Raw genomic sequence first — 26796 nt, forward strand, 5'->3', positions numbered from 1 at the left:
AGGGGCGTGTTTGATTTATCGGAAAAGCGTCAGAGTGACACGTCTTCACTCTTTTTCCTCCTCTTTGACCGGTCGGCTGACGTCGAGCTGCTGCCACGTCATCGGACGCTCCGTCACCACCAACAACATCAAACATGGCGGCGTCCGTCCGGGAGAAGCAGGCGGGTTAGTCAAACTGATTGTTTTCTTCTTTAACGGTTAATTGTGGCGGCAGACGGCAGAGTTTACGGGATGTTTAGATGTTAAACCTTCCTGACTTTCACGGAGGAGATTTATTCAGAGCTGTCACATCTTTAACCAGCTAACTAACCGATCTTCATCTCTAACTAGTTCAGCTGATTAACAGACGGTTCAGTTTCACTTGTAGTCACAGAAACTCTTCATACTCCTCTTTCACTTTATAACTAATGATCCTGACTGATTAATAACCAGTTAACTAAAGACTGAACCGCTTAGCTTGTGAGCTAACGCTGCTGCTAGCAGTGTTAGCTACATGAAGCTTACCTGCTGCAACCAGAAATCATTTATAATCATAATCAAAGTTTAGTATTTTAAGAAATATTGGTGTTTTATACCTCCAGTATGTCGTATATTGAGACTGAGATTAAATGATAGGGATGTAATGATCAACTCAATACGATACCCATCACGATACAGGGTTCACGATATGATGAGGCAGAGGCGTGGTCAGGGGCGTGGTCAGCGGTGGCTTTCCCACCTCATTCCAGGTGCCAACCAAAAAAATCCTAGTGTATAGCCCTTTTCAGACCGCCGCTTCAAGGCGACATATATACGCCCCTGTGACGTTTCGCCTTAAATCTGAATGTCATAGAGGCGTAGTGAGGGGACGCAGTGATCCCCCCCCCCCTCCCGTCTTCAGAGGTAGTAACAGAGGAGAGGCGGAGCCAGTGGGGAGCACAGTGATGTGTGTGCATGTCTGACTGTGTGTGTATGTGAAGCTCTTGCTCTGCCGTGCTCTCTTACGCTTCCCCAACGCCATAACGTAATGTCAATTCCCAGCCGTTGTGACTCTGTAGCGGAATTGCACTCTGAAAAAGGCTTACAATTGGCCGTTTTGCCTTGTCAGAGGCGGGACTTAACTTAGAATAAACCATTCCTTTTTAATCTGCTTGGCCCTTTTGATATAAAGTTCTGAATTATTTAATTAAAGGTCATTATATGCTTTTATTTTGTAATTAAATAAAAAAAGTACATGTTGCTGTGTGTGAACAGTTTGTGTGTTTTCTCCTGCAGTCGCTCTGAAGCGCATGCTGAACTTCAACGCTCCTCCTCTGAAGAACACAACAGCGGAGCCAGTATGGAAGGTAAAACAAGCACACACACAGACACACACACACACACACACTTATTTGATCTCCTAACTGATCTGTGTGTGTCTGTATTTTGTGTGTGTCCTCAGGTGTTGATATACGACAGGTTCGGCCAGGACATCATCTCCCCGCTGCTGTCCGTCAAAGAGCTGAGAGACATGGGCATCACCCTGCACCTGTAAGAGACTCACACACATGATTCAAACCACGAGGTGTAAAAGTCAAAATGTTCCTGATCCACATAAAGTATTAAACGTTACAGGACCAGAAGATGATCCAGCCTGTGGTTTCCTGTTTTTATCACCTATGTGTGCAGCTACAAAACAACAACGATGAATTATAAAGCGACATTAAGGCCCCGTGTCCACCTAGCGTTTTTTCCTGTACACATCCTCCTCGCTCCGTGTTTGATCGGGAATTAAACGATCTGAAATATAAAAACATGCAGTAAAAAGTAACGGAGCAGTGTCGCTCATACAGCTGCCCTTGTCAACAGACTGTTGTCATGGAGACAGCACGGAGGTGCAGCGCTTTTCTTCTCAGCGCACAAACGCTTCATGCAAGCACTTCAAAGTGCACACAATGCATGTAGAGCGAGGAGAGAAATTAAACAATTTGTTTAAACCACTTCACATCACTAGCAGCTACAAATTACATTTATTTTGCAAATGAAAGAAAATGACCGTGCGAGAGCTCCGAGTTGCTCTCCAGAAATTCCTTTCTTTTTGATAATAGTGTTTCCTCAGAGTTTAGAGAGTGTGTGTGTGTGTGTCAGTCTGCTTCACTCAGACAGAGATCCTATCCCCGACGTTCCTGCCATCTACTTCGTCATGCCCACAGAGGAGAACATCGACAGGATATGTCAGGTACACACAAACACAGACACACACACACATAAACAGATACACACACACACACAGATACACACACAGATACACACACAAACACACATACACACACACAGATACACACACACACACACATACACAAACACAGATACACACACAGACACGCGCACACACACGCATAAACAGATACACACACACAAACACACACACATAAACAGATACACACACACAAACACACACACATAAACAGATACACACGCACACACACACATAAACAGATACACACACACACACGCACACACATAAACAGATACACACACAGACACACACACACACACATAAACAGACACACACACACACACACACACACACACACACATAAACAGATACACACACACACAGACACACAGACACTCTGAGAGTAAACAGTTTAAATGTGCTTCTGTTGTGACCTGTAATGAAAACGTGTGTGTGTGTGTGTGTGTGTGTGTGTGTGTGTGTGTGTGTGTGTGTGTGTGTGTGTGTGTGTGTGTGTGTGTGTGTGTGTGTGTGTGTGTGTGTGTGTGTGTGTGTGTGTGTGTGTGTGTGTGTGTGTGTGTGTGTGTGTGTGTGTGTGTGTGTGTGTGTGTGTGTGTGTGTGTGTGTGTGTGTGTGTGTGTGTGTGTGTGTGTGTGTGTGTGTGTGTGTGTGTGTGTGTGTGTGTGTGTGTGTGTGTGTGTGTGTGTGTGTGTGTGTGTGTGTGTAGGACCTGAGGAACCAGCTGTACGAGTCATACTTTCTGAACTTCATCTCTGCAATCAGTCGGAGTAAACTGGAGGACATCGCCAGCGCCGCCCTGGCTGCTAACGCCGTCACCCAAGTCACCAAGGTTACCATGGTTACTCTTTGATTCAGCCTCACTTAATGCATCAAATGATTCTGTATATAAAGTGAATATTATGGGGGAGCAGCGGAGCTCCAAGCGGGAAGTTTTGACTTCTATCTGAGTCTTTTCATAATTAATTAAAGTGTTTTGTGATAGAGTTTGTTAATTAAATATTTTGCTGTTTGTCTTCTGGTCCAGAAGCTGGTACTTAACATCCTGATGAGTGTGTGTATTGCTGTTGTTGACCCCACGCTCCGTGTGTTTGTGTGTTTCAGGTTTATGATCAGTACCTCAACTTCATCACTCTGGAGGACGACATGTTCGTGCTCTGCCATCAGAACAAGGAGCTCATCTCGTACCACGGTAACACACACACACACACACACACACACACACACACACACACACACACACACACACACACACACACACACACACACACACACACACACACACACACACACACACACACACAGACAGGGGCGGCTGTGGCTCAGTGGTAGAGTCGGTTGTCTCTCAACTGGAAGGTCGGGGGATTATCTGGATATTTTTATGGGATGCACATGTTCAAACAGCTTTAGACAGCTTCAAATAATCTGAATACAAATGCAGTGTGTCTCTGTGCAGCCATCAACAGAGCAGACATCCAGGACACAGACATGGAGGCCATCATGGACACCATCGTCGACTCGCTCTTCTGTTTCTTTGTCACGCTCGGTGAGTCTGTGTGTCGAGTTGACTGACCTGAACATGTGTGTGTGAATATTTGGTCAGTTAATCAACAGATTGAAGAACGAGGACGCTGCTTCAGGTCAGGATCCTCTGATAGGCTGGATGAGTTAAAGGTGGTCCCTCAGTGTAGTTCTGTTTCTGTCCACTAGATGGAAACCTCCGTTTAGATCTTTGAAATGATCAGTCAGAGTGAGAATCAGGATCAGAGGGATGTTGTCATAGTCGCCAACAGACAGCGTCCTTCAGCTTAATGTCGTCTCCTCACATATTCCCACGGCTTCTTTTCCCTGAGACTTTATTGAAGTGTGTTTTGTTGCTGTTTCTGTTGCTCAGGTGCGGTGCCGATCATTCGCTGTCCCCGTGGAAACGCAGCAGAGATGGTCGCCGTGGTGAGTTCACACTCTCATGAATGACTTTATTTTTCTCCTCAGTAGGTGAGTTTTTAACATCTGATTTGATGTTTCTGTTTGTGTGTTAAGAAACTTGATAAGAAGCTCCGAGAGAACCTGCGGGACGCCAGAAACAGCCTCTTCACTGGAGACAACATGGCTGCCGGACAGTTCAGGTAAACCACACGCTGAATGTGACGTAAACTACACTTCCCACAATGCTGTGCTGTATGTGCAGCAGCTTTAATGTGGGCTCTGTTTGTTTTCTCTTCAGTTTTCAGAGGCCTCTGTTTGTTCTGGCTGATCGTAACGTGGACCTGGCCACACCCCTTCACCACACCTGGACCTATCAGGCGCTGATCCACGATGTGCTGGTGAGCCGTCACAAACTCTTTAACTCTTTAATATAAAGATGAATGCTATATATCCGAATATGAGCTCCAACAGAGGCAGCGTCCGGTTTGATCTTTTAAAATTTTCCTGCTAAATTTGATCCATGACAAACATGAAGATAAGATATTTAATTATTATTATTATTACTGCGCTCTACTGAAGGCTTTAAGATCATCTCACACCTGTAAATAATGTACATAGAGTAGCAAACGATGACGAGCTCAGAGCGTGTGTGCGTGTGTGTGCGCGTGTGCGTGTGCGTGTGCGTGTGCGTGTGCGTGTGCGTGTGCGTGTGTGCGTGCGTGCGTGCGTGCGTGCGTGCGTGCGTGCGTGCGTGCGTGTGTGTCAGGTTTCCCCAAAGGCACATACACACACATTATTTCATGCAGAGCCAGAGAGCTGTCAGCTGCTGAGGTTAATACTGACAGCACAGGAATGTGGAGTTACACCGATGTGTTACGTAACACACACACTAACTTTCCTTCAGCAGGGAACAAATCTGCCGTTGTGTTCAGATAACTCTGCAGCCTGACTCATGATGGAAAACACATTTAAATCTTCCTGAACAAATAAAAATTGTAGCCCTTCTGACTTTTCACGAGCTGCTTCAACCGAACGCAGAGTGTCTTCCATCAGAACTACGATGCTGACAGGTCCTCTCTGGTTCTGCGTTAGTCTAACAGAGTGAAGCTTCCCTCTTTCCAGATGATCTTTGTATGAGCACAGATATCAGCTACAGAGACAACTTTAACCCGACAGCATAATAGCTTTGTGTTCATCCTGAGTATTAATCCCTGACAGCTGATTGTTCAACGTGTCAAACAGCTTCATGAGATTCTGAATGTTTTCTCTCAGATACAAAGAGAAGGGAAGTGTGTCTGTGGAGTTCAGGGAGTCTGAGTTTATCTGAAAACCTCACTTTGTAATCTCAAGGCCCTTCAACACGAGAGCTGTCGGCCTTCATCATTTCGGTCCCTATCAATTATTATTTTTGGACTTGTGTTCAAATGTTTCAGCTCAGATTTTATTATTAAAGAGGACATATTATCCCCCTTCTCCACCTTTTCAAACAGTCCCCTGTGGTCTAAATGAAACATCTGTGCTGTGCTTTGGTCAAAATATAACATGAATCAAGCACCAGAGGAGGTTTGTGACCCTGTATAAACCAGCTCTCTCAGAACGCTCCGTTTTGGTGTGTGTGTCTCTTTAAATGCAATGAGCCCCCCTGAGTTTTCCCGGTAGATCATCACTCCTTTGCTAGAGAGAATAAAAATGGCGGACCTACTCAAAAGTTTTGCTCTAGGCTGGGGGTGGAGTCCATGGGTGGAGATACCAGGGGAGTGGGGGTCTTTTTTTTTTTTTTTTTTACCAGAATCCCACTGTGACATCACGAGGAGAGCACATTTGAAACGGAGCATTTTTCTCTGTGTTGTAAGACTTATGCAGACCACACACTTGCGTATGTGCATGCTGCAAGAAAGCCACACATTGGATCCAAACAAGACTGCAGCCTCTGCACATGGGGGTGCGAGAACTGTGTGCGAACTGGGTGCGAGAACTGTGATGTACTGGGGTACGAGTCCATAAGAAGACATTTTAAATGTGTCCCATTTGTTTTGGAAACAGCTGATATACTCTGTCTCCATTTTTAGACTTTCTTTAGATATACGTCTTTTGAAAAAATGCCCTGCAGCTTCTCCCAAATCCACAATCCTTGATCCAGAATCCAGACCCTTGATGTACTTTTGTTTTTGGTAGCGTGGGTCCAGATGGCAGCGCCGCCGCTCGCTGGCTGCACATTCTCCGGCTTTCTCCTCTTTTCCTACAAATATGTCAAAAAGTCTGAACAGAGCCTGCAGGAGACCAGATCCCAGCACTAAATCTCACCCCTCATCCCCCCTCTGTTCCCATGGCAACGGCACTGTTATGATATGACGGTGGCTTTTGTAAATGAGATCTGCTTCCTGTCAGCTCCCGTCAGGATTCATGTTGTCACTGATGGAAAATTGAGAAGCACAAACTGAAGGTAGACGATGTCTTTGGGTTGTCTCAGTGGTTTCACGCTCGATTCAGTCAATTTCAAAAGACTCAAATGGTTGAATTAGATTATATGACACAAGAAAAACAATTTAAAAGAGAGGAAATGAAGCCAGCCGTGACTTAATGAAGAGTTACTCATGGGTACTGACGGCGAGAGAGACTGTAAAAAAGCAAAACAACCAGTGAAGCTGCTGCTGAGAACTCAAAACAACAAAGACCACATGAGAAATCTTATATGTGTGTGTTTGTGTGTTTCTTCTTTAGGACTTCCAGCTGAACAGGGTGGTGATGGAGGAGGGCATGGGGGCGGAGCCATCTCCTGCCGGCGCCAGACCGAAGAAGAAGAACAGGAAGATGTACGACCTGACCGCTGCCGACAAGTTCTGGCAGAAACACAAGGGCAGGTCAGAGAATCAGAGACTTTACCCTCGGCTTTGAATGTTTAGAATGTTTGAATGCTTAGGTAGTTTTTCAAAGCCGGGAGTGATACTTGAAACGAGACGCTGTAGTCGTCTGTTGTTGTTGTTGTGCTTGAAGACGGCGCACAAGTGTTGCCGGGAAATAAGAGATGTAACTACGTGGTCCTTTTGCGGCTCTTTTTGCAGCAAACTGGTTCTAAGACAGTTTGCTATGGAGCGTTCTAATTCATAACTGTGTGATCCTGCTGTGGTCGACAAAATCAGTTTACAAAGCTGTGACTTCATTTGTTATTTAGAAATCAGAATCTGGTGGATTGGTTAGAAGCTAAAGAACAGGGACGCTGGTTAGGCTCCGTCAGCAGAGCGGATAAAGAAGAAGCATCAACGTTTATTTTTCAAAAGGTAAATAAATGATGTGTGTGTGTGTATGTGTGTTTCAGTCCGTTCCCAGAGGTGGCAGAGTCGGTCCAGGAGGAGTTGGACACTTACCGAGCGCAGGAGGACGAGGTCAAACGCCTGAAGAGCATCATGGTGAGACAAACACACGGTAACGAAACATTGCCAACATGTCTGTGCAGGTTAGACAATCAATCAATCAACCGTCTTCATGCCTCGAGACGATCATGTTGATTCTACAACTGCGTTATATTTGTGTCTCAATCTGTGAATGGACGCTACCGGAGCGGACGCGTTATGCTCACATATCTGGTAGAAGTTCTGGGTTAGCCCTGCCACCACCTGGAGGGAGAGAGATGGCCCCGCCCACTCTTGAACGCATAATGACGGCATTTCGTTGCAAGAGTAAAATTCAAGGGGAACCAACAGACTTTACAAACCGGAGAAAATCCTTTTTTTGCATCTTTGGGGCTGCAGGTCTAAATGAAGCGGCTGCACTCGGTCAGAAAAGTGAGGGAGGGGTCAGGGCGGGGGCGGGGGGGATTGTATTGTCTTTCAGTGAACCTCGTCAGGACGGTAAGAGTTCATGATTGTTTGGTGTTTGTGTGTCTGCAGGGTTTAGAGGGAGAGGACGAAGGAGCCATCAGCATGCTGTCAGACAACACGGCCAAACTCACCTCTGCTGTCAGGTACCAAACACCGTCTCTAAAGCGCAAACATCAATCTTTATACTTAGTATTATAGCATCCTGTTAGATTATGAATGTGTCGTTATTTAAAGCAGATGTAAAGATGTGATTGTTGTCTTCACTTCATGAAGAGGAGGGCGAGGGGTTTCCTCTGTTGACTTGTTTTGTGTTCCTCTGTGTGCTGCAGCTCTCTGCCCGAGCTGCTGGAGAAGAAACGACTGATCGACCTGCACACCAACGTGGCCACAGCCGTCCTCGACCACATCAAGGTACAACACACACACACACGCACTGACACACTAACAGACACACACACACACACACACACACACACACACACACACTAACAGACTTGTACATCCGTGGGATCTAAACGTTTCTAAATGTTGACATCTTTGTTGTTGTTTGTTGTTTGTGTCCTCAGAGTCGTAAACTGGACGTTTACTTTGAGTTTGAAGAGAAACTGATGAGCAAGTCGACCTTAGACAAATCTATACTGGACATCATCAGTGACCCAGACGGTACACACACACACACACACACACACACACACACACACTCTTACAGGTCAGTCAAACTAACATGTCTTCATGTTTGTGTTTATCAGCCGGGTCCCCTGAAGACAAAATGAGACTTTTCCTCATCTACTATATCGCAGCTCAGCAGGTTCCTTCAGAGGTAACACACACACACACACACACACACACACACACACACACACACACACACACACCGTGTCTTTAAAGAACCTAACTCTGAAAACATTGGAGGCTGTGCATCCATCACTTAAACCTTCACTTCTATGACATCATGTACGCTTCAACAGTTCCCTCAAAGCTTGCTGGCGTCACGCCTGACCACGATCTTTTGAAACAAATCTCTGGACGGGTTGAAGCTTTGAACTGAAGAGGACAGCGTTCCCGTGTGTGTCGTACTGAAAAGAATCGCGTTAGTGTTTCTATTGTGCAGCCCAAACAATGATTCCTTTCACAGCAGGCTCAGTAAGTGTAACTAATAACATCCATAAGTGAAGGCTCTTTCAGAACACACAGATCCTCTTCTCATACCCAAATAGTTTCCCCATTAAAGAACATGTTTTCACTTCACTCTGCATCTCCAAACACTCAGAAACCTGACCTTGTTTCCAAACCGCCGCTCTGATGGACGAGGACAGCTGCTTCAGATCTGTGTTATTGGATCTGTCATCATCTTTCATTATGAGTCACACAACCACCTCTGTACTGGCTCTACCGTAAACCGTCACCGTCACCACTTGGCTCTCATGTCTCAATTGTTCCGTGAAATTTGATTTACCTCGGTTATGGAGAGATCTTCACCGCTCAACCGAGCACGCAGCAAGAACACAAACAACACGCCATGCACACAGAGCCGGTCACTCCAGTAACAGCAAGTCTCTACATCATAGGAGCCAAAGGAAGGAAGCAGAGCTGGTTATATCTGGTGCATGGACTTAGGGCGCACTCACACTAGGCTGGGTTGCTCCGTACTGATAGCCTGACTGACCCCCCCCTCCCCATTCACTTACTGGCCTGAGCACGGTTACCTCTTGTACACATGCATGGCTTTACGTGATCATGAAGCGTGCTTAAAGGAAGAATGTGTGACTTTTTGATCCAGTAGATGTCGCCCTTTGAGCACCAGCATGAAACCAAAACAAACTGCTGTTTGGCCACGCCTCCTCCATACTGAAGCCTCCGCTCTCCTCCAGAGACACACCTCCAACCTCTCTACACTCACGTTCACACAAAGGAGTTATGAATTAGAATGCATCATAATCAAACACCATTAAGCTCAAGCGGCAGGCAAAATCGTCCTTGTCTCGAGCTGCAATCTCCTGTGTCCTGCTTTGTTCTGTTAGCATGCTAATGTTAGCGTTCTTTAGTTAGCTCGTAGCTTCACATTGCATGTAAACTGACACAGAATGAGCGTGATCTAAAAACTCTTACTAACATCCAAATAATCAGTGAGTATGTTCTTCTTCTTCTCTCTAGTCCTTCACTAAAACAGTTTTTATACTCAAGGGGAGGAGCCGGCCATCCATGTAAACACGGCTCTGACAACAACACAGCCAGCGGGACTCGAGCTTCTGACTCATTGTAGACAGTCATGACTCAGAGACACATTTACACAGGATAGACTGGATCTCTGATTTATTTATGTACAACATGTCACACATTCTTCCTTTGAGTTTACAAGATAGACGGACCGAAAAATAGAAAAGGGACTCATGGTCGAGTTAGAAGCTGTTTGACATTTCTGCTTGAAAAAGGATCAAACAATAAAATATCAAAAATACATTTTCAGTGGATGGCTTGATTTGTTTCTTGCATTAAAACAGATTACTCTTTTTTTTTAAGTCTCTGGAGCTAGTAGAGTTAAAGTGAGGTTTGGCGTTAGGAGGAGGTGAATGATGTATCTTTGAATGTGGGTGCTGGTCTGTATTAACAGATGATTCGGTGACCTGAGGGTTGTCGTGGTTCGGTTTGTTGTCCCGCTGAGGTTCACTTCCTTTCAAACAAACCTGAAAACCCCTGAAGAAGAAAAACTGTGACTGAAGGGGGAACTCTGTGTGATCCTGCTGTGGTTGAGTGTTTACTTCAGGACTGAAACTGGATCTGTGTGGAGACATGACGACCTGTGGGGACAGAGACATTAAAGACGAGACAATGCTCCTTATTCTCCTCTGTGGTGAAGACAACGGGCGCTGAAACTCAAAGACCTCCAGATCGTCCTGGAGAACATCACATCGTGTTGTTTTCTCCACAACGGGATGCAGTGACTGTGTTTAAGCTTGTACAGGACCTTCATTTAAAATGTCTGCTTTTGAACAAATTCAGCCAAACAAAAGTTCTTTTTTGCATCTCTCATGACTTTCCTATTTCCTTCCATCATCCCAGCCAAGCGTCCTCCCCACCGCTCAAACCAGAACAGCTCCGGGGACGCTTAATTCACCAACTGTGGATTGGCGCCTGATAAAAACTTCTTCTACAGATTGTTTTAAATGAGCTGTGCCTCCAGGTCTGCAGAAGCCGCATTCTACCGATCAATAGCTTAGCTTTGTCGGGCTTCACGATAAGCATCTTCTTGGCTCTGAATGTCCATAATTTCACCGTGAGCCAATGGTAGAACAAAGATGGCCGAATCAAGGCGCCAAGCGAGCACAGAGAGCTGGTTAGAGCGGCTGTAGCAGGAACACAGCTGGAGGAGGTTTAGTTTGGCAGACGACCGACTCATCATTCATGAAGCGACAGAGACAGTTGAGTTCATGTTCGAAAGGTTCTCGGTCTTTCCGTTCATTAGTAAACTATAACAACAGGTCAGCCGGTTTATAAACTCCACAAACTACAAATAATGTTTGAGAAGTTAACACCAGAAAAGTCTGGAGAACTTTCTGCTGTGCCGACATATTGGCTAGCATAGTGGCTCGCTCGGTGTCTGAGTCCAGGCCTCCAGCTGCTGCTGCAGGCGGAGAGGCGGCTTTAACACCTGCTAAACTAATTATAACATCTGTCTCTATTACTCAGTCGTTAAACATCAGCGAAACAGAGCGAGGGCCAAGATCAGAGAGACGGACACAGATCTCTTCATCGATACAGCTTCTGAACTCCTCCAATGGAAACACTTAGTGAGGTTTCTGTTGTCAGGCGTCTCAGGACAGAGAGGTCCAAAGAGTTCCTAATTCAGACAACAACATTTTATAACATCCGCCGTTCACACCAACCCACATAAAGGACTACAAACGCTGAAGTATACACGTTGGGCCAGTAGTTGGCGGTTTGACTTTGTAATAAAATAACACGCGCGCATGCACACATACTCGTCCTTCCACAGGGCGGTGAGGTGTGAACATACATGTAATGCTTACGAGCTTAGTGAGCATGTGTGAAAAGTTTCCCTTTACTGATTAACTGCTGCCAGTTTAAACGACAACAGAGACAGAGCTGTTTTGCGGCATTGTCGTGTAAACGAACAGCCGAAGCACAACAGGAGGTTACCGTTTTCTGCTGAAATGGTTGTCGTGGTTGACGCTGTGAGGCGTTCACAGTCAGCTCTGTGATTCTCAGCATCTGTTCCCATTTACAACTCGTCCTCAGCTGATGGATGATGTGATAGTTTCTCTTCTGCTTTTATCCTCATTTCATCCACCTGAATGATGGATCACCCTCCATCACCACCCACTGTCTCTCTCTCTCTCTGTCTCTCTCTCTCTTCCTGTCATCCATAGGCGCTCCTCTCCCTCTGAACGGCTCCCGGCCTCCTGTCTCTCTCCAGTTCCTCTCCCACCTTTGATCTCTCTCCCGCTCACAAACCCCTCGCTCACCCCTTTCTCCCCCCTAAATCTGCTTCAGAGTCTCCAGAGAGCTGACCGATGTGGTGGGATTTCACTCTGACAAAAACAACCACGCTCTTTCTCACAGACACACTTTCATGGGGCTCAGAAGTTGTGTAATCTTCCAGTGTCTCCTGCTGAGCTGGAGCTCAGGAGCTCACTAAAGAGGAGACATTATGCCTTACCTCACCGTCACTGGCTGTATGTAGGAAACATATAAAGGTGGAACATTTTCATCCTGCAGAGAAAAATCTGTGATGTTTCCACAAAACGTTTTACCTGACAGACAAAAATAAATCTGAGAGAGGAGGGAGAGTCCACTCAAAGATTTTTAAAGGCAGAAGCACCAAAAACTGCAGTTCCTCTAGTGTCCACTAGAGGCTATCTCCTGCACTGAGTCAGTCCCCATTGAGCCCCATGTTAGGGGGCGTGGCCTCTTTGAGTGACAGGTGAGAGCTGCTAGCTGTCAGCTAGGTGTCACCTCAGCTGATTCAGTCCCTGACCTTTGACCTCTGGGCCGTGTTTGTGCTGTTGGAGCCTTTTGGAGATTTGTTCCTGTAAATATCAGACTAATAATCTGTCTCTCTGTGAGCTTTATTGGACTAACAGACCGTCCAACAAGTCTGAGCTCCACTTTTTACAACCAGTCACATGTTAGCAATGATTAGCAGCTAACTGAGTCTGTGAGAATCAGACCTGCACTGTTAGCTCGTTCTCTGTTTGTGGCAGCTCATGGATTTGCAGGAGCTCGTAGACTTCAGATTGTTGTTGGATTTTCCAGGAAGGGAGACGACAGGAGCTACACCCACTTATCTGACGATCATCACTTTTAGAAAACCAACATGTAGACATCCCTAATTTACAAATTCTAGAAGGACTGATGTTTATGTGCTTCCTGTGTGTGTTTCAGTCGGACTTGGAGCAGTATAAGACGGCTCTGATGGACGCCAACTGTGACCTTTCACCTCTGAACTACATCAAGCAATGGAAGTACGTCTGTTGCTGCAGTTTTCTGCAGATAATCTGACTGAGGGAGGGTCATTCAGTCTGTTTGTCAGAAATTCCGGTCGTGATCTTTCTCTCTTTTTTTCAGGGCGTTTGCAAAGATGGCTGCAGCCCCGGCAAACTACGGCAACAGTGGAGTCAAACCGATGGGGTGTGTGAGCATCACTATATTCACCTCTAACTGTTTGATTTTAAATTAGAACAACTTAAAAATCCAAACTCAAATACTAGGGTTGTCAAATCGTTCGATGTGTTGATACTCCTTTTTACAAATTGTTTCAAAACGAAACAATCTGTTATTTTTTTATGATGAACGGTATCAGAATGTGCCAAAGCTTTAAAAAACTTCAGATCTTCAGTCATATTTTTAACTCAGAGAGAGAGAGAGAGCAGTGTTGAATTTGCACAAATATGTCGGCAACATTTTGGTACCGTGTGCAATTTATTCAGCGAGCAAAAGTTTGTCAGCAATTTTTGGGCATTAAACGAGAAATTACTCAATTTTGGAGGACTTCTCTTTAAGTTGCTGTGACATTAGGATGTAGTCCTCATCGCAGCGACACTGGGTTTGAAACCGTCCTCAGATCTTTGCTGCATGTAGTCATCCACTCTCTAGAGTTTAAATTCTTGTTTCATGATAACCCGAGTGAAGTGAGGACTTTGAGAAACCCAAATAAAGCAGAACAGTGAGGAAGAGGTATGAGCTGCTGCACGGCTCATGTTTTGATGATATTTGTCTTTTCATCTGAGAATTGTGTGATGTCATATTTAAAAAAAAATAAAAAACTGCTTAAAAGAGCTGGAAAATATGTCCTGTCCTGTCCTCTCCTGTCCTGTCTTCTCCTCTCCTCTCCTCTCCTGAACTGTCCTCTCCTCTCCTCTCCTCTCCTCTGCTCTCCTCCTCTCCTCTCCTCTCCTGTCCTGTCTTGTCCTCTCCTCTCCTCTCCTGTCCTGTCCTGAACTGTCCTCTCCTTCTCTCCTCTCCTGTCCTGACCTGTCCTGTCCTCTCTTCTCTTCTCCTCTCCTCTCCTCTCCTGTCCTGACCTGTCCTGACCTGTCCTGTCCTGTCCTCTCCTCTCCTGTCTTCAGGTTGTTTTCCAGAGTGATGAACACAGGCTCCCAGTTTGTGATGGAGGGAGTGAAGAACCTGGTGATCAAACAGCATGTGAGTGAAACATAAACTCCTTCAAACATCCTTTAAACCCAACAGACCTGTCCTGGTTACACCTAGTTATCATCGAGGATTGGCCCAGACGTTACAGCTTTAAACACCACAAGTCACCACAAGGAGACAAGAGCTGAACACAACTCCATAAAAATGACCAGAAGTTATTCCTTCATCGGAAAACTATCTGCAAAATCACTTCAAACACCAACTCTGGCCCTCCCTCAACATGACGACACATGTTGGCGACCAGCCTGTACACATTCCTCTGCCCTCTGCACGCTTTATTTAACCTGTATCTCCACCAGAAAAACAACCAGGCTCCACCTGCCTGGTCTGCCAGGAGGTTAAATTAAGTGCTCCTGATGTGACAGACTGCAGCGACGATGATGATGATGATGATGATGATGACAGGCAGGAGGATGATGAAGAGGTGCTTCAGGGTGAAACTGGCATCAACATGGAGTAATTAATAATCCTGCAGTCAGGTTTCTTCATACAGGAGCTGAAGTGAGAATATCACAAACTCTCTGAGGAGACGAGGACAAAAATTTACACTTTTCTTCCACGCTCACGTCTCCTGTTTTGGAAAAATCTCTTCACCACAGTTTGAGGATCAAATCCAGAAATAAGAAAACTGAAACAGAGATTCCGATGGAGCCTTCACTGATGAAATTGTCGCTGTTATGAACTCTTACACCTTAGGGCTAAAGTGTGAATCACGATTTTGCTCACACATTGACATGATTGATCTCTTTGTGGCACAGCGTGACGTTAGCTGTCCAGTGGTGAAGCTCTGAGCTCGAAGGAAATGTCTTGAGGTTAACACCTCGATGTAATCCTGGCATGTGGGGTCATCCCCTCCAAAGGTGTCGGGACTCAGAGAGAGAGAAGGATGGGGAGGAGCTCAGACATCAGGAAGGAGCTTAAAGAAGAGGAGCTCCTCCATGTTTAAAGATGGAGTCATTATAGGAGGGAACACATCAGATATGGCTGCCTCTAAGGAGTGTGTCCAATAAGGAGACCCTGAGGTAGACTCAGAACACTCGGCAAAGATCCTATACGTGGTCTGGACTGACATCACCTCAGGATTAACTCGGAGAGGCTCTGAAACCTCCACTGGTAGAGCGACATATCGACTCTTGTTCAGCCTTCTCTTTGGTAAACCTTCTCCACAACAGGAGCTCAACATGGATGGAGGGATAATTCATCCTTCTCCTGTCATGAGAGGAAAGATTCACTGAGAATAAAAAGTGTTCAGATTTGTGTTGCTGCTGTGTTTTAAAGCTGCTTCTTCTCTTCCAGAACCTTCCGGTCACTCGGATCCTGGACAACCTGATGGAGATGAAGTCTCATCCTGTGAGTGTGTCATTTTATTATCATCATTTCTCTTTTATTTTTGAACAATCGCTTCAAAGATGTGATCAGCTTTTAGTTGACTGTAAAGGTGGAGTCGGTAGAAGTGTTTGTAAACACAACATTCAAACTGGGCCCCTCCTCCTGGGCTCATCGTCCCCAGAAGCTCACCCTCACTGCAGGACGTACTCCTGGACTTCATGTTTATGGAAGGCCGCATCATGTCCACGTTGCGTTCCCGTGCAACATTGTGCTTGTGCATGAGGTACCGAACTGTGCCAAAGCACACCATGCTTGAGCTCAGGACTCTAGTCGAACCATCTGGACTTTCAAACGTGCTGGAGCACCCTATGGGTTACCTAGTGTGAGTGAGCCCTGAAATAAGGAGGAACGTCCTTAAAGAGCGGCTCACTATAGCAAACAGGAGGAGAAGAGCTTTATTCAGGGACTATTTCTGGCAGCGGATGAATACTGTCAGAGGAGAGAAACTGTTCACCCTGTTTATGAAGCTAAAGTGGCTTTTTATGACACACTGCAGTGCACTCTGGGAAATCACATGAACTCCATATTAACTTCTGTGTGTGTGTGTGAGAGAGATTATATAACACACACACAGGTTGACTCTTCTGAACTGTTCAACACACACACACATACCGTGTGCATCTTTCTCAGCGTCTGGAGTTTCAGACGACAAACAAAGATCCTGTTGTTGGTAGTCTGGGGATGGGTGGGGGGGGGGGGGGGGCAGGGAGAGGATGAAAGAAACGGAGAACATTCACATTCTCCCTGTATCTGATCACCCTGTGTGTGTGTGAGCCAGCTTTTTGTTAGCGTAGCTTAGCATAAAGACAGACCTGATTGGACAGAAACAGATCTGAGATGATGTACAGATATGAAGACGGACTTTTAAATAATTTAGGTTTGAATGATTTAAGATTTGATGATTGGTCAATTCGAGCTTTTGGAAATGTGTCGGTAGATGAGCGTGATGTTTCAACTCCTCGTTGTGATTCTCTTCTTCTCTCCTCCAGGAAACAGACGACTATCGATACTTTGATCCAAAGATGCTGCGAGGCAGTGAGAGGTATCACTCCCACACATATTTCTAATCCATTTTAAGAGTTCAGTCTGATCATCTCCCGACTAACTCATCCTCCTCCTCTTCCTCAGCTCCATTCCCAGGAACAAGAACCCGTTTCAGGAGGTGAGCTCAGTTTCTCTGGACTAATGCTTGATGGATGAGTTTTTCCAAGAACTAACAGAGAGACAGGAAATGCACGTCACAGACTCTGCTGCTCATGAAGTCAGACTCTAAAGCACCGAATCCACCAAGCGGTCCGGGTCAGTCCGGTTCAGTGATCAGTTTCCACTGTCAAACGTTGGACATGGTACCAAAATAACTGACCTCCGCTTACCAGTGAGGGGACGGCTGGGCAAGATCAGGGTTTACCGATCAAACCGGACTGAACCGGATCACTTGGTGGATACAGGACTTAAAAACATCTTCTTGCACTTCTTGCTGAAAGTGTCAGACTGAGTTGAATCAGGGGGTGATGATTCTCTCCTTAGGTTAAATTAAGATTTGAAGCAAACGTTCACCGTGATCATGTGACTGATGTGTTGGCGTTTGTGTTTCAGGCCATCGTGTTCGTGGTCGGAGGAGGAAACTACATCGAGTATCAGAACCTGGTGGACTACGCTAAGGTTACGATAAGACTTCTGTTATTACTGCAGAGAATGTTTTTACTATCAGAGGAATCGTCTCCTCCTCCTCTCCTTCCTCCTCCTTCTCCTCTTTCTCCTCCTCCTTCTTCCTCCTCCTCCCCCTCTTCCTCCTCCTCCTCTCCTTCCTCCCCCCCTCTTCCTCCTGCTCCTCTCCTTCCTCCTCTTCCTCCTCCACCTCCTCCTCCTCCTCCTCCTCCCCCCTCCTGCTCCTCTCCTTCCTCCTCCTCTTCCTCCTCCTCCTTGTCCTCCTCCTCCTTCAGTCCACAGGCTCCATATTAAACCTCTAACTTGCGTGTTTTCAGATGAAACAGGGGAAGAAGGTCGTTTACGGCTGTAGTGAACTCTTCAATGCTACTCAGTTCATCAAACAGGTGAGACTCAAACTTCCTGAACTCTCCTCCTCCTATCCTTTTCATTCCCGTCCCTCCCTCATCATTGTCTGTCTTACAATCACATGATAACGAGCTGAACTCATATTATGATTGAACACTGTGTAGCCCGCTCTGTATCATTTAGATTTCAAAATAAGAGCGCATTGTTACAGGTTACAATTCACTTAGCAGACGCTTTTATCCAAAGCGACGTACATCAGAGAGTAAGTACAACACTAATCCATTCATACACCGCCACCGAAGCAGCGGGAGCAATTCAGGGTTAAGTGTCTTGCCCAAGGACACATCGGACATGTTGCCCAGCTGGGGATCGAACCCTCAACCTTTCGGTTGAAAGGCGATGACTCTACCAACTGAGCCACAGCCGTCCCATTTTCAGCATTCACATTGTTTCAGATTCATTTTAGTAACTCCTGAACTTTTCCTCCACAGCTCTCCCAACTCGGCCAAAAGTGACGGGGACGCCAACGACACCTGTGAACCTCTCTCTCTCTCTCCCTCTCTCCCTCTCCCTATTGCTCACCCTCTCACTCTCTCTCTCCTCCCCCCTCCCCCTCTCTCTTTTCTCTTTATTCCAGTTGTTTTATAAAACTCTGTAAATGGACTCAAACATTTTCTGTCTTCACTGTAATAATTTTCTGTCTCTGAGCTCTAATGATAATAAAACTAGAATCTAACCTCACAGCGTCTTCACTCGTCTATTGATGCGATGTCACGATGCACCACGGCGGGTTGCATCCTCTGTTGACCATTTTACTGAACATGGCAGCTTTTTAATCCATGAGGACGAGCGGTCAGAAAAACATAAACTCTGTTTTTGAACTATTTAGAAAGTGCTTTAAACATCAACCTTTCAGCCTTTATTTCCTCGCCATGGTCATGTGGACACACACACACACACACACACACACACACACACATCATCCATCACCTGAAGGCTGCAGCCTGGCACTGTGTGTTACAGATCTACTCGAGTGTTCCTCCAAAAAACAGAGAGATCAACCTGAGGATTATGTCATCAAGGTATTTTAATCTGTGTGTGTGTGTCTGTGTGTGAGTGTGTAGTGACCAGTCTGGGAAATAAAAGAGTTCAGTAGTTCATAAACATTACAATAGACAGAGGATGTCTTTCCTCAGACGATCGTTTTAGTTTCTCGTGTCTTTAACCCTTAAAGCTGCTTCCTGCTAACTCACTGATGCTGTAAAATCTGACCGCTCTTCAGTTTGTACCAGCGACCAGACAAATATGATTTGAACACTTAGAGACCTTCGGCTCATCGATCATGTTTTAGGTTAAAGGCAGGGTTGGTAATTTCCTCCAGATCCACTTTTTATAATTTTAGTTGAAATTGTCTTTAGGTCCTGACAGAAATTAATAACTCATGTTCTCTGAAAAAGGAACAAAGAAAATCCGTCATCTGTATCAGTTGTAAGCCTGTAAAAACTTCAACCAATGTCTGCCACGAGGTACCAATCTGATGAACCAATCACACGCCTCCCTGTCTCCCTGTTCGCTCTCTACCACTTGCGTGCACTAGCCCGCACTCAAAGCGTGTCACAGATGACGGAGTTTATACTGTGAGTTTACTTACCCCTGAATGAGACATGAGACGACCTAGTTTCTACACAATGCAAGCACGTGCAGGACGTAGTGTGTACGTTTACTGCTTGTAGCTACACTGCAAGCTAACGCACGCTAGCACAAGCTAACCGCCAGTGTTTGTCACCTGCCTGTCCAACAGGAAGTAGACCAACTCCACGTCCACGGGTAAAAGACAACACAAGGTTCACCCTTGTTGTAGAACGAGCTGTTTCTCCTCACTCTGATTATATTTTCTCTTCTTTGCTGCTACGTCCTCGTCCGTCATATTCACCGGTTTGAATCCCATCCAATCACTGAGTTGTATCCTCTCCTAAACTCACCTGCTGCGCTGTCATTGGCTGGAGGAAACACACCAGCTCCCCCGCCCAGACTCAAACAGAATAACCCAGAACAGTAAAATCCAGTCAGAGGACAGAGTCTCTGCAGACACAGTCACCACCACACATGTATGGAGGCCCAGAAGGCCATTTAGACACTACAACACTTTGAGGGTGAGACGGACTTCAGGGGGAAGAATGAATTCCAGATTTTAAAATAGATAAATGTCTAAAAACTAAAAACACAATCATGGTGAACGATCTGAAGTGATTTATTCTCAGAACAAAACGTGACTCATCAGCAGACGGGTTTCATTTGGAGTCTGTTAGTTCAGCTCTGTGTGAGACAACACGTGTTTCTGTTTCTATTATTTCTACTGCAAAGACCACCCGCCCTCTTACACACACACACACACACACACACAGAGCTAATCCCAGCTCAGTGTCGCTGATGTCGACTCTGTTATGTTGACTCAATGACCTGAGAGCTGAAATAATGAGGAGCAGAAACAGGAGGGAAAGACAAGTGAGAGTTTAACATGGAGGTGATGAAGAGGAGGGAGATAAACGGAGACACATGGGAGGAACGAGGAAGAGACAGAACAGGGAGAATGGATTGGTCGAGACCAGATGATCCAAAGGAGGAAGAGAAGGAGCAAATAATGGATGGAGGATGAAGTGAGAGTTATAAAGTGTGATGAGAGAAGGAGATAGGAAGGAGGAGGAGGCCAGATGGAGAGGGAGGATATGTTTAAAGGAACTAACTACACCTAACTGAGCAGGACCCCAAAGTGATACAATAACACAATTAAAGGAGCAGTATGTAACTCTGACACCGTAGTGTTTAAAATGGGTACTGCAGTCTAAATTCTAAACATCGTAGAGAGCTGTCTCCCCCCCGCCCCCTCCTCTCTAGAGTCGATGCTCACACAGGTCACCATGTGGAGGACACTGAAGCTTCAGTGTTTATCCAGCTCTGCATCAGTCTGTAAACCTTTCTGTGTTCTAACCTCTCTCCATTTTTCAAAAGCATCTCCAATATTGATCCTAGTTTGAGCACGTTTCTGCTCGTGGAGCTTATTAGAAACATGCAGAGGCTTTTTAGGTCGGGTACAATCACTTCTATCTGAACCACTTCTCTTGTCCGCTTCCATCACTGCAACACCTGTTGGTTTGACCTGATAACTGCTCTCATATCTGGTCCAAACAAATCCAGAGCATTCAGGACCAGAATCTAAAGTTAGAAGGAGGACATACTGGCTGCTGCATTGTTGTCAGAGAAGCCAGCACTTCAACATGTTTCCTTAATGTCTGATCATATAGTAAGATCACTTCATCATTTCACTCACTACACATCTCACTGACTGGACCTTTAGAATAAGACCAGACATCATTAAAAAAATTACCAATTTCTGCTAAATGTGAATTATTTGTCCTGTGAGGTAAAGTCTGTGTTTTTATGAATGTGACATTCATAACAAAAATATATAAAACAGATTTTAAAGTTACAATAGTTCTCCTTTAAAATGTTGTGGATAACAAGCGCATGTTTTAATAACCTCTCACACAGTCTGACCTGATGACAAGGAAGCACGAGTATGAGGAAACAGAAGGAGCCTCCTGCTCTCTTATGATCATAACAGAGGAGCTGCAGGAGCAGAGTCTCCTCCTGCTGAGTTCTTAGAAGGAGGTCTGGAGGAAGTTTGACCTTCGCTCCTCTCCGTGTGTTCAGAGCAGAAATCAGTCCAGCATGTGCAGGGAGCTAGGCTAACAGTTTCCACCTGCTTCCAGTCTTTTTGCTAAGCTAAGCTAAGCTAATGGTGCGTTCCATTCGATCTGGGAAGGCAGAAATTTCAAGTTGCCAGTCGGATACGTTATCAGGATTTTCAGCACTGATGCTTTTTAGAGCTGGAGGCTGTCTGCCATTTCGGTACTTAAAAACAATAAATGATCTAATATCAGGTGTCTATAGGACTTGTATTTTTGTTGCTGTGGTAACAAACAGGTATGGTTGTCGTTTAACTTTTCCTTGAAACAGTTAAAAAGATCTGAGTAGAGATGTTGACACCCTCAGCACTTCCATGTGCACACACACTTTGAAGAAACACACACACACTTTGAAGAAGTCCATGTTCTCCTCCTCGTGATGGTCGCCCCCCCTCCCCTGCAGCTCGACGTGGGGGTCCTCTTTTTATCTGCAGGATGGTATGATGCGTTCAGGAACACTTGGTGACTCTGGCGTTTCCTCCCTGCCTGTTGAAGCTTCAGATCAGCCAAGAACAAAAATCAGAAAGTCTTTAATTCTCCGTTAAAGCCGCCAGTGTTCAGGGTTAGTTAACTGTAATAATCATAATACTGTTATGTAACACATATTTTAAAAAAAAAGGTCTACCAGGGTTAAAGACACAGCCTCAGCGGCGCCTCCGGAGGCTGACATGTGTACTACAGCCTTCAACACAAAGACCAGTTTGTGTCCTGCCGTGCCGTCTCGTCCTTGGGATAATGTTTACCGTCCTCAGAGAGAAATTATGTCTGACTTATTTTCTCCACACAGAACAAACGTGCTCTGAATGTTTCCACAGATTTTCTGCTTCATTAGCTGGAAAAACACAAATCTGACTCTGAGTGAGAAACAATATCACTCAGAAACCTTCTGTCAACACACTTTGAAACTCTGCTGTCTGCTTGATAAAAGAAGCAGCTGAAAGATTCAAAATCGATTCCCAATAACAAACTGAATCTCTTCATTCCTTCATCCGCCAGTTTAAACTAATAAGAAACGTTTATAGAGATCCTAATTAGATACATGAATCCATTCATAAGGTTAAAATATTTCAACTGAAGAAATTCCTAGAAAGATAACCTCGTAAACAACCGGATTCCTCTTCAATTTGATAATTCATTAATTTATTCATCAATCTGTCCCTGATTGCCTCGAGACACAAAGACAGAGAGATAGAGAGAGAGAGAGAGAGAGAGGGAGAGAGAGAGTATCTATTCCAAGCAGCAACCTCTGGTGTTAAATAATGAAGCCGATGTTGAAGTGTAAAATCCTGCAGTTCCTCATGTGTCCACTAGAGGCTGGCTGCAGAAGCACAGGAAGTCACATACACACACCTATTCTAAAAAGCCTGTTTTTACAGCAGAGATTAACATGTTTACAGCCTGGTTCAAAAAAACAAATAGATCTGATTAGCTCATGTCTCGATCGTGAATGTTTTGATGACTCATCCGTTTCATTTGATGAAGGATAAGAGTTATTCACAATAAGGTGTGTAGCTGACATGATTGACAGACTTAAAACCCGCCTCAGCTCCAGCTCTCAGCCTGTCGTTAGGTTGACTGAAAGTTAGGCTGAGACAACATTTCGAGCATGGAGACCGCCATCGATGGGACTCCAGCGCCCCCTGCAGGAACAGATGGGGGATGTCACTCAGGCACTCACTCAAGAACTTTTCGCCAACAGCTTTTGTGTTTTTAAAAGAACGAGGATGGAAATAAGTAGGGGGACGACACAACACTTATACTCATTTAACCTTTATGTATCCAGGTTTGTCCCACTGAGACTTCCTGTTAATGAAACTCCTCCTCTTGTTTCCTCTCAGTGTTTTTTTACTCCCTGAGGTCTAAAACTCTCAGGAGGCGTTCAGGTACAAGAGATAAAGATGAGGAGGAAGAAAAAGACAAGACACCAGAGAGTTAAAGAAAGAAGAAGAAATTTAAAACCTGTCCTGGTTTGCTCCTCAGCCGTCTCTGAGGCGCCACAGGAAACTCAAAAAACACAGCTTTTATGATGATGATACTTTAGCGTCAAATGTTTCTTCCATCACAGCAACTTCAAAAACACACAAAATCACATTTAAAGTACAACGGCATCCACATGACACAGTTTTCAAGTCTTTACAAAAAGTTTACACGACTTTAACTCCATATTTAATGTAAGACTCAAACGAGTAATTCAGTCAAACATCAGGAGAACATGGAGCCCTGTGTCTCTGGTTTAATGAGTGAAATATGTTTTTACTTTACATGAAGTAGATGAAAGTAAAGGACCAATCAGTGAGATGTGTAGTGAGTGAAATGATAAAGTGATCTTACTATATGATCAGACATTAAGGAAACATGTTGAAGTTCTGGCTTCTCTGACAACAATGCAGCAGCCAGTATGTCCTCCTTCTAACTTTAGATTCTGGTCCTGAATGATCTGGATTTGTTTGGACCAGAGAAGGTAGGCGGTTTTAAGACACCCCCCACACGGCCGTTTTGGACACCCCTCGGTTTGTCAGATATGAGAGCAGTTATCAGGTCTAACCAACAGGTGTTGCAGTGATGGAAGCAGCAAGAGAAGTGGTTCAGATAGAAGTGATTGTACCCGACCTAAAAAGCCTCTGCATGTTTCTAATAAGCTCCACGAGCAGAAACGTGCTCAAACTAGGATCAATATTGGAGATGCTTTTGAAAAATGGAGAGAGGTTAGAACACAGAAAGGTTTACAGACCGATGCAGAGCTGGATAAACACTGAAGCTTCAGTGTTCACCACATGGCAACCTGAGTGAGCATCAACTCTAGAGGGGGGGGGGCGGGGGGAGACAGCTCTCTACAATGTTTAGGATTTGGACTGCAGTACCCATTTTAAACACTAGGTGTCAGAGTTACATACTGCTCCTTTAAATTAAGCTCAAGATGTCTCCAATCAAGTGTTGTTGTGTTAGTTTACAAAGTGAGAGGTACCGATTGTTCCAATGACGAGTTCTCACTGGATGACTTTTTCCATGAAATCCTCCTGCTGATCCCAGAATCCCAGATCATTGGTCAGCCGCCGGTTTTGTAGCTTTTTTAAAAGAAAGAGATCTGATTGGATCCTGTCCCACTCCAGCTGTGACCTCAGCTGACCATCTGATGTTTCATCTGAACCGTGTAACCGCTTGAATGTGTCGTTCTGATCTGACGCTTCACAGAAACCATGTCAGTGTGCAGCGTTTCGGCCCTCAGAGAGCTGTCGGTCCCAGCGTCTGTTCGAGGTCTCTGCCGATAACACACACAGAGCCCGGTCCTCCACAAAGACAGGATTGTTCTGTGACACACAGGGATCAGGTGTCTGCAGGTTTCTGCGCTCTGAAAGAGACGTTTTCTATCAGAGGAAGATATTTGGAGCATTTACACTAATCCAGGTGGAAGACGATACAGGTGTTCAGAGGTCTCATTCCGAGGAAAAGCTGGGACCAGTTTCAATAATCCATCAGGTCGAGTTCTTCCCCCACAGGCAGCTGCTGGTTTCAGTTCCTCTCTGTTCAGAAACAACCTGCAGGGACAAGAACTTTGTCTCTCCGTTAACAAAGCTGCTCATGATGCATTCAAGGACACTGCAGCCTCACTAGGTTTATGACAAACATAAACATCATTCACATTGTCGTCATGGTACCATCTCCAAACCGTGTCCAAAGATTTGGATAAGGTGTGGAGCCGCTATCAGCCCCGGACTGATTTAACCCCTGCTTATATTCATAATAGTCATGTCACAATCATATTTACAGACTTTATTTACAGAGCTTTTATTTTGAAGTCACACAGAGGAGAGTTTGAGCATCACATCTGTTTTAAATACTGCAGTGCAGTTACCACCAACTCTCAGCAGACACACATCTTTTTACTTTAACTGCATGGCTGTTAGTGCCGTTGATTGTGAATGAGATGATTCTTACAAAAAGGCTAATTTGTTCAGAAAGGGGGCAGAAATTACTGCACGAAAGACTCGTTTGCTCTTCAGTGCAGTTAGGGGAGCATTTGTGTGGGATTTGTCAGAAGTTTAGCGGGTGCGCAAAAGCAGCGCAATCCTTCATGAGAATCAGACCTTTGGTTTTCTTAGAGACCCAAAGTCCAATTTAATGTGATATCATGATTCACCTTCTTTCCTTCTGTTTGTCTGTGTTGTTTTCTAGAGGCAGCGGAAGACAAACATCTCTTAAACTTCCCGGTGAGAGATGTGAAGCTGATCTTCAGGGTGAGCAGCTCTGTGGGAGATCAGCGAACACAGATCACATTCCTGCTCGTCACACGGGACGCCCATCTGATAAAAGTTCTCCAAAGAAACCAAACATGTGCTCTGGATCTCAATTAGAAAGCCTAGAACAAGTTATATAAAGATAATAACCAAGAGGTCCGTCCATGAAAACACACACGGCACATTCATTAGCTTCTGATTATTCTGTGCTGCAGGCCACGTTTATTCCACAGACGAGACAACTGTAACATCCCTTAAACCTATAAACAGGGGCGGAGCCAGACCTCTCATGGACTGGGACACACCGGCTGGGGCCCGGACTTTAGCTGTGTCTCGAGATAACAATTGTTCTGAACTGGTGCTACACAAATAATGATTGATTGATTGATGGGGCAACTTGCTTAGCCGTCGGTAAACTATGACACAAAGCCGGCTGCAGATAAGACGAAAAGGGGACGGATTGATTGTTTGTAATTTACTAAAATTTCAGGCGGCAAATGCACACTTTGCATGTTGTCAACACTTTTGTGCAAATAAGATGGGTGCAGGAACATTTTTGATGCACTCACTTCTCTAAAGCAGCTGTTTTATGGAGTAGATTTTATTTTTATTTTACAATCGATTATTTGAATAATAAAGACTTTAACATTTCAAGTCTCTTGTTTTTTAAAAGTACCGTAGTAAAAAAAAGTGACACTCTTGGAAACCGGCTGGTTTTAATAAAGATGACGAGTTCTTTTCTTCTAGCAAAAGAAGTCGGCATGGATCGTATCACTGCT

General features: G+C 45.0%; 1 protein-coding gene across 1 annotated transcript; it reads left to right on the forward strand.

Moving 5' to 3' along the window:
- The first annotated feature begins 31 nt into the window (after positions 1–31).
- scfd1 (sec1 family domain containing 1) lies at positions 32–18775 on the forward strand. Its single transcript, XM_061063783.1, has 25 exons — positions 32–165; positions 1255–1325; positions 1421–1509; positions 2107–2197; positions 2925–3047; positions 3320–3407; positions 3672–3761; positions 4110–4165; positions 4256–4341; positions 4440–4539; positions 6863–7002; positions 7458–7548; positions 8029–8102; positions 8289–8370; positions 8526–8622; positions 8709–8779; positions 13363–13442; positions 13546–13608; positions 14547–14622; positions 15928–15981; positions 17010–17062; positions 17149–17182; positions 17617–17682; positions 18006–18074; positions 18528–18775. The coding sequence occupies exons 1-25, from the start codon at positions 135–137 to the stop codon at positions 18549–18551; spliced, it is 1899 nt and encodes a 632-aa protein (XP_060919766.1). The 5' UTR covers positions 32–134; the 3' UTR covers positions 18552–18775.
- Positions 18776–26796: the final 8021 nt, after the last annotated feature.

Source organism: Labrus mixtus, chromosome 18 (genome assembly GCF_963584025.1).
Source record: "Labrus mixtus chromosome 18, fLabMix1.1, whole genome shotgun sequence".
Lineage (NCBI taxonomy): Eukaryota > Metazoa > Chordata > Actinopteri > Labriformes > Labridae > Labrus > Labrus mixtus.

Bases quoted from the DNA above. Each gene is read 5' to 3' on its own strand.
- scfd1 (XM_061063783.1), top strand. From the start codon at position 135: ATGGCGGCGTCCGTCCGGGAGAAGCAGGCGG. The intron at 8,623-8,708 runs GTACACACACAC...TGTGTTTATCAG, and splicing joins CATCATCAGTGACCCAGACG to CCGGGTCCCCTGAAGACAAA. The intron at 15,982-17,009 runs GTGAGTGTGTCA...TCTCTCCTCCAG, and splicing joins TGGAGATGAAGTCTCATCCT to GAAACAGACGACTATCGATA.